At 47.4% G+C, this 12,798-nt stretch overlaps 1 protein-coding gene across 2 annotated transcripts in view; it reads left to right on the top strand.

The window, feature by feature from the left end:
• The window catches only part of EFHC2 (EF-hand domain containing 2), a 200,531-nt gene extending 188,020 nt beyond the window's left edge, over positions 1-12,511 (top strand). The window contains exon 14 of one of the 2 annotated variants that reach the window (XM_053202258.1): positions 12,226-12,511. In XM_053202258.1, coding sequence (XP_053058233.1) covers positions 12,226-12,271 — 46 coding nt within the window. In that variant the 3' untranslated portion in view covers positions 12,272-12,511. The remainder of the gene's footprint in view (positions 1-12,225) is intronic. The other variant, XM_053202257.1, reaches the window with a different exon arrangement.
• Positions 12,512-12,798: the final 287 nt, after the last annotated feature.

Genomic DNA, 12,798 nt, shown 5'->3' with positions numbered 1-12,798 from the left:
CATACGGTGTTATTGACTGTATGCCCTCTGCTGTACATTACGTCCCTGCCGTAGTTACTTTATAACTGGAAGATTGCACCTCTTAATTCCCTTCACCTACTTCATCCGTCCCCCATTTCCTACCCGCTTCGGCAACCATCAGTTTGTTCTCTGTAGCTATGAGTCTGTTTCTGTTTTGTTCGTTTGGTTAGTCTTTAGATTAATATGAGTGGAGTCATGACGGTATTCCTCTTTCTCTGACTTATTTCACTTAGCGTAGTGCCCTCGAGGTCCATCTGTGTTGTCACAAATGGCAAGGTTTCCTTCTCTTTTTTTTATGGCTGAATAATATTGTACGTACAGACCACAGTTTCTTTATGTGTTCATTCATCGATGGATGCCTTGTCTGTTTCCACGCCTTGGCTGTTTTAAATACTGCTGCAATGAAACATAGGGGTGCATATGTCTTTTCAAATTAGGGTTTTCATTTTCTTCCAACAAATACCTACAAGTGGAATTGCTGGATCGTAAGGTAGTTCTATTAATTTTTTGAGGAACCTCCACACTGTTTTCCAGGGCGGCTGCACCAGTTTGCATTCCTCCCCGCAGTATATTTCCTCCATGTTCTTGCCAGTGCTGTTATTTCTTACCTGTTTAATTGATTTATTTATTTTAGAGAGAGAGTGTGTGAGCAGGGGAGAGGGGCAGTGGGAGAGAGAGAGAGAATCTCCCGTCAGGCTCTGCACTTATAGGCGGAGCCCAACGTGGGGCTTGATCTCACAACCCTGGGATCGTGACCTGAGCCGAAATCAAGAGTCAGACACTTAACCTAAGACTGAGCCACCCAGGCACCCTACCCCTCCTGTCTTTTTAAAAAAATTTTTTTAACATTTTATTTTATTTTTTGAAATACAGAGAGAGAGAGAGAGAGAGCGTGAGCAAGGGAGGGGCAGAGAGAGGGAAACACAGAATCGGAAGCAGGCTCCAGGCTCTGAGCTGTCAGCACAGGGCCCGACGCAGGGCTTGAACTCACGGACTATGAGATCATGACCTGAGCTGAAGTTGGACGCTTAGCCGACTGAGCCACCCAGGCGCCCCTCTGCCCGGCTTTTGATATTGGGTTTTATGAGTGCTTTCTATATTTTGGATATTAACCCCTTATCAGATGTGTCATTTGCAAATGTGTGCTCCCATTCAATAGATTGCCTTTTCGTTTTGTTGTTGGTTTCCTCTGCCGTGTAAAAGTTTTTTAGTTTGATGTCATCCCACTTGTTTATTTTTGCTTTTATTGTCCTTGAAGCCTTTGGTGACCGTTCTTGGTATCAACTGGGGGCCTGGCAGTGTGGAGTCAGATCAGTTGTGTAGATCTGTGGGGACCCAGTTGGGCAGAGAAGGCCTCTCCCTTAGAGCTTTGAGGACAGCCAGCATATTTGGGGGATCTGCCATAGCCGGGAAGTCCCGGGCGGGACTTCAGGACAAGACCCACCAGGTTGTGGGGGCGGCGCCTGGATGACACGGTTGGTTGAGTGTGCACCTCTTGATATCGGCTCAGGTCATGATCTCAGGGTCATGGGTTCGAGCCCCACATTGGGCTCCATGCTGAGTGTGGAGCCTGCTTGGGATTCTCTCTCCCCCCCCCTCCCCCCCCCCCGTCCCCCTCTCTCCCTTTCCCCCACCGGGGGAACCTGCACATCTTTACTCCTGTGCTGAATGTTATCCGCGACACGATCCCTTCCCTTAACTGGGGGGCCTTACCGAGAAACGCAAAGGGACTTCCTGGCTGACGAAAGCCGAGCAGGCCTCAGTACTACTGATTCCACAACCAAAATCCTGTCTGTGTCCATGTTGATGGACGGGATGGATGGTCAGGGTACGTACGGGTTTGGGGCACCTTCCCAGTCTACCCTGATTAAACTGCCGTGTGGGGGAGGGGCCAGAAAAGGGGAACAGGACCAGTGGCTTCAGCCAGCGGGGGGCTGAGTAGGAGGGTGGTCTGGGACAGGGGATGGGAGAGGCGGGGCCTCTCTCCAAAGCAGAGAGCACAGTGATGGGGCGGCCTGAAGTGAGCACTGTCCAGCCATCAGGGGGAAGCCGGCAGTCGGCAGGCTTGAACTGACAAGCCTTGAGCCCCTCCCGGGGGGCCAGAGCTGGCTACATCCCCACACCGGTGAGGTTCCAGCAGGGACCAGACACCGCACACTCAGAGGAGTCACGGACACGGATTTAGCGAAGGGACTATGGACAGAGGAGCGGATAGGGTTACAGGACCCAGTCAGGGCAGCGGAGCACTCAGGGACCAGCAACGGAGGGAAACCTTTACTTTCCCTCGGTCTGATTCTTGGAGCCCAGGGGAGGAGCCGGCAGAAGGTGGGGGGAGGGGAAGTGGAATCAATACCCTGATCTCTTGGTGCTGCCCATTGGCTGGACCCACCCAGCAGCAGCCACAGAATGAGGAAGCTCGGGGTGTGATGCAATCCACAGAGGTTGGCCTCCCAGGGCAGTGAGCTGGGTGAAAAGGGCAGAAAATGGATCTTCTGGGGGCAAAAAGAGAAGGAGCCTGCACAGTCCGTTGCCAGAATACAGACTTGGGCTCAGGCGAACCATCCTCCCAGCCAGGGGATAAGGCTAGGTCCAGACAGCAGCTCCTGGGGCTTGGTCTGCTGGATGGCAGGACTGGTCCCCCAGACTCGGGTGGGGCTCCCCTGCATGTGATGGTCAGTTAGCTGGTCTCCGCCCATAGGGCTGGGGTCCGATAACAAACAAGCAAAATTGACAAAGAGGACTGTGGTCTGGGGCTAGGCTAGCTGTGATCAGTCCCGCTGCCCTTTGGTGAGAGACCTTCCTACGTGGATGGCTGTTACTCCCCGTGACCGTGACGGTGGCCTGTGGCCTGCATTCTCAGGAGTTCCTTGGCGAGGCCTCTGCCTGGCTCCCACGGCAGCCCACGGTGAGCCCATGAGGCTGTAACTTAACGCTCGCTCCATTATGTGACTGTCTGCGGTCTCAGCACGTTGCCCTGGCGTGGTCAAGGCCTGGAGACCCCATTTCCGTTCTGTTGTGCTAAATCGGTCCTCATATAAGCTTTATAACTTTTGCCCCGTGTGACTGGCGTCTTATCTTTTGACATTTCTGAGAAACATTGTATGTGGCTTCATTTTACGAGCACTGTAACTGCCGAAGCATTAGCAATCGACCCTAAAGCCCTCGCTTGCCGCAACGGGATGATCTTCTAGCCTTGGCAGTGGGGAGTGGGGACCAGTCGGGGGCACCTTGGGACACATCTTTGGACACCCCGGTTGTTGAGAATCTTCTTCGGGTATTTGAAGGGTGGGGTATCCTGTGACGTTTTATTGTCCCACTCTTGAGCAAAACTAAGTATCACTCCCAATTTATAGATTAGAAGCTGAGACTCAAAGGCATCCCGAAAGGTAAAGACTAAACTAACTGAAGTTAGGGGCCTGGTGCCAACCTTTTAAATAAGCAGTTATTTCTAGAATCTGAGGTTGAATTTAACAGTTGAAATGAAAGACTATTAGTCATGCTCGCTGGAGTTTAAAAGTAGCTGACAGACACATGCCGATTGCCTAACGCAAAACGGTAACCTGGTAGGGAAGGATCCTGCCAGAATCTGCTTTGGTTTGAAGCATTGGGTGATGTCTACTTTAATTGCCTGCAGAAGCCTACAGCTCTGCAGGCAAGAGCTTTCAAGTCTTCTTGAAAACTCTTTTTACCCTGCAATGCGGTTTTAAGGAAAGGTCTCTTGTTTAAAGGCCACACCTATGTTTTAGCTACACTCAGATGGCCATTCTTGCAAAGATTTGTGTAGGGCAGTGGAAGCAATTGGGAAATATTGGCATGGTGGCGAACACAGAAACGGGCGGGAATAGAAGCAAACCTCCAGGTTTTCTAGGTGAGCTTTTCCCTGTGTTGTCAGAATGCTCTGGACCATCTCACCAAGTATTTGCAAAATTTCCTCCCCAGATTTCAGTTTGATTTACTGAACTTTAATTGTCTTTGCAATTTTCTCAACTTAACTCAATTAGTTCTGAGGTCATGTCAACCTATTAGAAGGCAGTAAATTTAGGAAAAGCACCATTTCAATCCCATACGTGCTACTGGACTGGTCTACAAATTCATAGCTATTTCCCACAGAAACGTCTTTTTTTTTTTTTTTTTTTTGAGTAAGTGGAGGGGAATAACGGAGTGAAATCACTAACATGACTCCATCAGCCTTACATTTGGGAGGAATAAAAATAACCTTGTTTCAGTGAAGCGTGGAATTTAATTGGCTCCCGATCTTTTCCCCTCATGCATCTGGTGGCCGGTACTACAGTAGAAAATTTTAAACTAGAAGGAGACATAATCCAATTAAATTTCCTTTTAAAAATGTCAAAGCAAATAAATCCAGAGCCCAGGAGCTCACACACAGCTCTGCTATTCTCACTGGGCAGCTGCCGCTTACTGGGTTTCTAGCCAGTGCCATCTTTGCTTCAAGGGCGTATGATTTTTACAGATCGGCAGCTCCTTTTTTTCGCCATTGATGAACAAGTAATTTATTGCCAACTTGTCTGACTTGCAAGCAAACTTGGAGGCGGTTCCCAGCCTAAAATTTCAGCGTCACGATTTTGCGTCATTGTTGAGTTTCGCTCTGCATATCATGGCTGTTCCTTCTTCCAGCAAATACTGTTTATGCTCCAGGTGGAACTGAATTCTGTTTCGAGATTTGGGCGCAGTCTCTGGAATTATCTGGAAGTTTGTCAGGAAGTTGCTCGGTTCCAAGCTGTGCTGTGACTTTCATAGACACTATTAATTTTGGTAAATACCAAAGTGCAGAGCGTCTTTGTGTGACTTCCTCTAGAACCCGACTTGGAGACAAGGATTTGAGTGTAGATAGATTTGGGGGGCAGGGGCAGGAAGCAAAAGGGACACTATTAAGGGGGTGGGGAATGAAGGGCAGGGCATTTCTCAAACTAGTGACACATTTTGGTGACTGGAACTTAATGCCTCTGGGAAACTGAGGGATCCCGTGGCCTAGATGTACCTTAGTGTTTGCCCCCACTCCCCAAAGTGCAAGGGAGTTGTGGTATTCATCCATCAGCTCCCATCAATCATGGATGAAGGCTACTTCTGAAGTGGGGGGAAAAGAACGAATTCACAGGCCCTTGTGGCATGTCACAGGGGCGGCTAAAGTGGGCCTCCGAGGCCAAAGAAAAGTTTTCGCGCAAAAGAACGCAGGTGCTGGTGGTCGGAAGTCAGGCTGGGCGTGCCAAAGTGGAAGGGGTGAGGGGATCCGGAGGGGCGCTGGCAGACCCTGCTACGTACGGATATTTCAGATCTGGAATGGGAAGCGTCGGCTGCTGTGGATGAGCTCTCCTGCTGGAGACTTCCCATGCTTGTATTTCCACTTAAAAACTTACGTGCACTGCTGGGAATACGATAATCTGGAGTTTTCTTCTCATCTTGTAGTATAGCGTGAATAAAAGGTCAGTGAACACGAAGAATATTTTTACTCACTGCCCAGATTGTCGTATTATGTAACGTAGAGCATTTGTGGATTTATTAGAGCAATTAGGTGGCGGGAGTGTGGGGTTTCTCATGTCTCCCAAGACCTCTTTATTTTGCAAAGAGACGGCCCAGGGGACTCCTTTAGATGGACCCCAATTACAGGCAAAACTATGAAGAAGATTCCTTTTCCCTCTACTCTATTGATGCCTCTCCTCCCCCTGAGTTTCTTCAGTCTTAGGTCCCGCTTCCCACCCTCCTCTGGATCTCGATTTAATTTGTCGGTCCATTTAAACTAGTACCTGTGAAAATCTCCCTAGGATTGGGGGTTGGCTACAATTCTGGCACCAATTCCAATGTGTGGCATTTTTGCCCTACACCACGCAACTCTTGACATCAGCTGGGGGTCCTACAATTCGACTCCGTTCTGTCGTGATCTACTTGGAGAAAGCATCAGATCCCAGTGGGTGTATCACCTGTGCTTCTGGTCAACTGGCTATAGACGGGAGGTTCCCACAACCCCCTCCTTGGGTTCGGTTAATTTGCTAGAGCAGCTCACAGAACTAAGAGAAACATTTTACTTACTTGATCACTCGTTTCTTATAAAAAGATATAGGGGCGGCCTGGGTGGGTCAGTTGGTTAACCTCTGACTCTCGATTTCAGCTCAGGTCATGATCTCACGGTTTGTGGGTTTGAGCCCCGCGTCAGGCTCTGCACTTAATGGCATGGGACCTGCTTAGGATTCTCTGTCTTCCTCTCTCTCTGCCCCTCGCACTTGCTTTCTCTCTCTCTCTCTCTCCCCCTCTCAAAAATAAATAAACATTAAAAAAAAAAAAAAAAAAGGATATAACCCCAAACAGCCAGGGGGCAGAGATGCATAGGGCAAGGTAGGGGGGACAGGCAGGGAGCTTCCACGCCCCCTCTGGCCACCCTCCTCAAATCTCCACGTGCTCACCAACCCAGAAGCTCTCCGATCCCCATCCTCTTGGGTTCTTACAGAGGCTCATTACAAAGGTGTGATTGATTATTAAATCATTGGCCATTGGTGATTGAACTCGACCTCCAGCTCTGTCCCTGGAGGTCAGGGGGAGAATAGAAATGACAGTTCCAACCCTCTAATTACAAGGTCTGTTCGCCCAGCAACCAGCCCCCCCTGTCCTTAGGCGCTTTTCCAAAATGTCTCATTAACATAAGACACCTTATCACTCTCATCACTTAGGAAGTTTCAAGGGTTTTAGGAGCCGTGTGCTAGAAACAGGGACAAAGACCAAATATACATTATCTTATTATGGATCACAATATCATATTGGCAGCGAAGGGATCCTGGGTTCCTCAACCACTGCAAATATTGCCTGTGGCACTTGCCAGGTATTTGGGCAGAAAAAGTCACTCCCACTTGGATCCTAGAAAATAGTGACAAAGGGAAACCAAATGGAGGGAAGTGGTTTTGATTCTAGAGAGAGAGCATAGCGGGGAGGGGGCAGTGAAGAAAGCACTGCTTGAGCCATGGAGTAAAGAAATGGACTCTTGTGTCTTTTCATCTTAAATTATCCTTCATTTCAAACCTCAGGGTATTTACTTGAGCTTCATTTTGCCCAAGTCTGGCTTATGGCTAATAAGTATAATTCTCATCTCCAAATTCTTGTTTTCATGAGATATCTGAGGACATATTGAACAGTTGAATGACTATTGCTTAAAATATATCATTTTGTGTGTATATATATATCTGCATATCACATACACACACAATGATTTACTGCTTTTTGGTGTAGGAAGGACATTTCACCAGGTTCCACGTGGCACGGATTGTACAAAATACGCCCTAGGGCTTAGTTTAGCCATCATCCATCCGAATGGCCATTTCCTTCTTCACACAGCCAGTTGGTGGTTTAGGCTCAACCTCCAGTGTCTGACAGGAGGCATTCTTGAGAAAGAACAGGAACGTCCCTTCCAGAATCACATTGTTGGGGCACCTGGGTGGCTCAGTCGGTTAGGCGTCCAACTCTTGGTTTTCGGCTCAGGCCGCGATCTCACGGCTTTGTGGGTTCCAGCCCCACATTGGGCTCCGCACGGACAGCGCGGAGCCTGCTTGGGATTTTCTCTCTCTCTCTCTCTCTCCCCCCCTCTCCCTGCCGCTCCCCCACTCACGCTGTCTCTGTCTGTAAATAAATAAACAAATAAATATATAAACTTAAAAAGAAAAAGAATCCCATTGTTTTCGACTCAACTCCTCTTGTTGAAAACGTTAGGATCAAATGTAGCCAGGCAGGCTGAGAGCCAGCTGCTTGTAGATATAGGCCCACTCCTCTCATGGGCTTTGGAGGGCAGCTCAGCAGCTAAGCAGAGCTCTGGAGCCCGCCTGCTGGGGTTACAGTCCAGGCTCCTCCTCTTGACGGGCCGTTTTCTGGACAAGCTGCTTAACCCTTCTGTCCCTCAGTTTCCCTTTCTGTAAATAGGCATCCAAATAACACCTGCCTCTTAAGGGTTTCTGTGATGGTTAAATAACTTAATACATGTAAAACACAAGAGTACCTGTCACATAGTAAATATCCAGTAAATGTATAAATGCCTTAGAGATGCCAGTGCTGGGTGTTCTGATTCTGATTCTCTGTTAGCGTTATTAATCACCACAGTTTTACGTATCACCCCTATTTCAGTCACCTCCACGTCTTTGCACGGTTCTGGACTCTAGGTCCATGCTCCGTAGAACCCTGTTTACCAGAATCTTAACCTTAATGTCCTAACGGGCACCTCAAATGTTCAAAAATGTCCCAAATTGAACTTTGTTTTCCCCCTCTGATCCTTACTTCCCCACTTAAAAAAAAAAAAAAAAAAGATGTTTATGGGGCGCCTGCGTGGCTCCGTCGGTTAAGCGTCCGACTTCGGCTCACGTCATGATCTCGTGGTTCGTGAGTTCGAGGCCCATGTGGGGCTCTGTGCTGAGAGCTCGGAGCCTGGAACCTGCTTTGGATTCTGTGTCTCCCTCTCGCTCTCTGCCCCTCCCCCGCTCACGCTCTGTCTCTCAAAAATAAACAAACATTAAAAAAAACAATTAAAAGTTTACAACTTCTCTCCCTGCTTTCCTTATTTTGCTTATAACATCACCCAGGGTTGAGTGTTGAATGCCCCACATCCACCCCCCAGCCCCCCAAGTTCATGTCTACCCAGAATCTCAGAATATGAACTTATTTGGAAACGGGTCTTTGCTGATGTAATTAAGAGTTAAAAATGAGGTCATACTGGATTCAGGTGGACTCTGCATCCAGTAGTTGGTGTCTTAGAACTCTCCTTACCTGTATTTGTTTACCTGTACCCTTCGTTTATAAGGACACCAGTCCTGTCGGAGTAGGGACCCACCCTACTCCAGCATGACCTCCTCTTACCTGTTTACATCTGCAGTGACCCTATTTCCAAATAAGGTCACCTAGTGAAGGTACTGAGGGTTAAGATTTCAACATGTCTTTTTTCAGAGGACACAGTTCACCCCTTAACACTCACCAGGCATCCTGTGTTCTACTGCCGTAAAACCTTTTCGTACGTAGCTCTCATTTATCCCATCCTCAGCTCCCCTGGTTGTGGCGGAACCGCCTCTCTCTCTCTCTCTCTCATCTCTCTCTCTCTCTCATCTCTCTCTCTCTCTCATCTCTCTCTCTCTCATCTCTCTCTCTCATCTCTCTCATATCTCTCTCTCATCTCTCTCTCATCTCTCTCTCTCTCATCTCTCTCTCTCTCTCATCTCTCTCTCTCTCTCATCTCTCTCTCTCTCATCTCTCTCTCTCCTCTCTCTCTCTCATCTCTCTCTCTCTCATCTCTCTCTCTCTCATCTCTCTCTCTCTCTCTCTCTCATATCTCTCTCTCATCTCTCTCTCTCTCTCCTCTCTCTCTCTCTCTCATCTCTCTCTCTCATCTCTCTCTTTCTCTCATCTCTCTCTCTCTCTCTCATCTCTCTCTCTCTCTCATCTCTCTCTCATCTCTCTCTCTCTCATCTCTCTCTCTCTCTCCTCTCTCTCTCTCTCCTCTCTCTCTCTCTCTCACATCTCTCTCTCTCTCTCTCATCTCTCTCATCTCTCTCTCTCTCCTCTCTCTCTCTCATCTCTCTCTCTCTCATCTCTCTCTCTCCTCTCTCTCTCTCTCATCTCTCTCTCTCTCATCTCTCTCTCTCTCATCTCTCTCTCTCTCATCTCTCTCTCTCTCTCATCTCTCTCTCTCTCATCTCTCTCTCTCTCTCATCTCTCTCTCTCATCTCTCTCTCTCATCTCTCTCTCTCATCTCTCTCTCATCTCTCTCATCTCTCTCTCTCTCATCTCTCTCTCTCTCTCTCTCTCTCTCATCTCTCTCTCATCTCTCTCTCATCTCTCTCTCTCATCTCTCTCATCTCTCTCATCTCTCTCTCTCTCTCATCTCTCTCTCATCTCTCTCTCTCTCATCTCTCTCTCTCTCTCTCTCTCTATCTCCGGGATCATTGCAATAACCTCCAAAGTGATTTTCCTCCTTCATTTCACCCAATGAGTGAATCTGACTAATTGCTGATCGGGTTTCTCTGATGGAGACCCACTGGCGACTTGGCCTAACCATGGCAGGAAGCATCAACTAGCACAGAGAACCCAAAGTTTTGGCCCCATATTTTCCTCCCACCCACCTCTCTCGCCCTTGGTACTATGTATCCCAAACCACAACTGGGTTGTTCACTCTTTCTTGAAAATCGATCTTTAGGTCTGCAGGCCTTTGCTTATGCTGTTCCATATGCCCAGAAAACCCTTCCTCATTTCAGCCCCCCTGCCGAACTGGTCTTCATCCTATAAGGCCCAGCTGAAACAGTACAGGTTTGCCTCCACGATTCCATCACAGAGTTATTGGGCCCTTACCCGTGCTTCTGACGCCTTACGACTCTGGATACTGATGTAACACTAGGAAAGATACAGCACCTCTTATATAAAACAATTAACCTTGACAGTAGAAATGCAGACAGCCACAGGATATGGACTTCCTCACCCCCCCCGTTGATATTAATATCAACCATTGTAACATAAATAAAGTGTATGTGTGCATATCTGTGTGCATAGGTTTATGTATACAAGATTTTTTGAAATCTGACACATGTTTACTACTTAGATAATTAAGTTTTGTTGCCACCCAGCTCATCAAAATATTCGTAAACCTCTCTAGAGTAAAGGTATTTATTTTCTGAAATTAGAAAACCTATATACAGGGGCGCCTAGGTGCCCCTCCCCTGCTGTCTCTCTCTCTCAAATAAAGAAAACACATATACACAAATATACACGTGCCATATCTGTTGTATATAAAGCATATGTGTATATATATATTTATACATCCATATAAAGTATATATAAAGTAGCTTCTCCCCAAGAGGATACTGTGAATAATTCATGGCTCTTTTCGTTGTTAAAGAAACCGTAACCAACGAGTCAGTATAGCTAGTTCGGATTTTAATAATTGAGTTGTCTTTTTTAACTTTTTTTCACGTTCATTATGTATTTTTTTTTAATTTTTTTTTTCAACGTTTATTTATTTTTGGGACAGAGAGACAGAGCATGAACGGGGAGGGGCAGAGAGAGAGGGAGACACAGAATCGGAAACAGGCTCCAGGCTCTGAGCCATCAGCCCAGAGCCTGACGCGGGGCTCGAACTCACGGACCGCGAGATCGTGACCTGGCTGAAGTCGGACGCTTAACCGACTGCGCCACCCAGGCGCCCCTCATTATGTATTTTTGAGAGAGAAGGAGCATGAGCAGGGGGAGGGGCAGAGAGCGAGAGGGAGGCACAGAATCGGAAGCAGGCTCCAGGCTCTGAGCTGTCAGCACAGAGCCTGACGCAGGGCTGGAACCCACAAACCACGAGATCATGACCTGAGCCAAAGTCCAACGCTTAACCGACTGGGCCACCCAGGCGCCCCAGTGATTGAGCTCTTCATAAAGCATGGGGGAGTTATCACTGCAATGATGGTGCATAACAGGCCCCCCCCCAAATTTCAGTGGTTCTCAACAAGAGGCATTTCGTTTTCTTGTCCGTGCACCTGTGTGGGTCAGGTGGGCGGACCCCACCTGTGTCATTTGGGGACCAGCAGCAGCTTGGGCCGTGTTCTTCTCATGGCAATGGTACACGCACGGAAGGCTGAGTCAAACCACACGGGCTCGTTAGAGACCCTGTTTGTGGTGCACCTGCTAACATAATGCAGGCCGAAGCCAGCTGTGTGGCCAAGCCCATATCAAAGGGACAGGAAAATAGACTCCGTGTATAGGAGGGTCTGCAAAGCCACATGGCAAAAAGCACGGGTGTATAATTCTAACACAGAAAGGGGTGAAGTGAGCATAAGCATTCAGTCTACCACAGAGTCCTCATGATTCGAAAGTGGACAGAAATGTCTCATTTGAAAATAAGCTATTTATCAGGGGCGCCCCGGGTGGCTCAGTCAGTGACGCATCCGACTCTGTTTCAGCTCAGGTCACGGTCTCACTCCTTGTGGGTTCGAGCCCCACGTCCGGCTCTGCGCTGGCAGCGCGGAGCCTGCTGAGGATTCTCTCCTCCTCCTCTCCCTGCCCCTCCCCCAACGCTTTCTTTCCTTCTGTCTCTCTCTCTCAAAATACATAAAGTAAATGTTAAAAAAAAAAAAGCGCTATTTATCAAGAGCTTATATAAACCATAAGAAACAATTGGGTGTTGCATGTACAAACCTGCGCTTTGAAACATGGTTATAATTCTGTCCATCTTTGGTTTTTTTCTAGAGATGTGAAGATGTCTGGCTCGGGATGCCATCACCTATTCCTGTGAAATATGTTGACTATTTTAGACTTTTAAAGGATGTATTTGGCCTAGTGGAAGAGTAACCGTATGCCAATTTTTGGTCAACTCCCTTTGATCTCCTGCTCTCGTTTTACTAAGTTTATTTCACCAGATACAATTTCATTTAAAAAAAAGAAAAAAAAGCAAGGTTCATACTGAATTGAAATCCATAGATCACAATTGATTTCCTTTTGTCGTTTTCGCATTTCAGAACATCATATTGCACGGCTGATGTGCCAGCATGATTAAAAATGCCATTTAAGGAAACGTCAATTTTTGACAGCTATAGATGACAATGTAAAATCAAATTATATCTGAGCAATACGTTGTGATTCTGTTAAACATTTTTTGAAATCTTTTTGACACGTGTTTATTACTTCTATAATTAAGCTTTGTAGCAACCCACCTTACCAAAATAATCCTTAAACCTCTCTAGAGTGAATGTATTGATTTTCTGAAATCAGCAAAGCTACGAGAAGGACTCCTGCCCTCGCCCCACAATACACACACACACA

The sequence above is a fragment of the Acinonyx jubatus genome, chromosome X, assembly GCF_027475565.1.
Source record: "Acinonyx jubatus isolate Ajub_Pintada_27869175 chromosome X, VMU_Ajub_asm_v1.0, whole genome shotgun sequence".
NCBI classification, from domain to species: domain Eukaryota; kingdom Metazoa; phylum Chordata; class Mammalia; order Carnivora; family Felidae; genus Acinonyx; species Acinonyx jubatus.
This window is presented reverse-complemented; position numbering and strand designations above follow the sequence as displayed.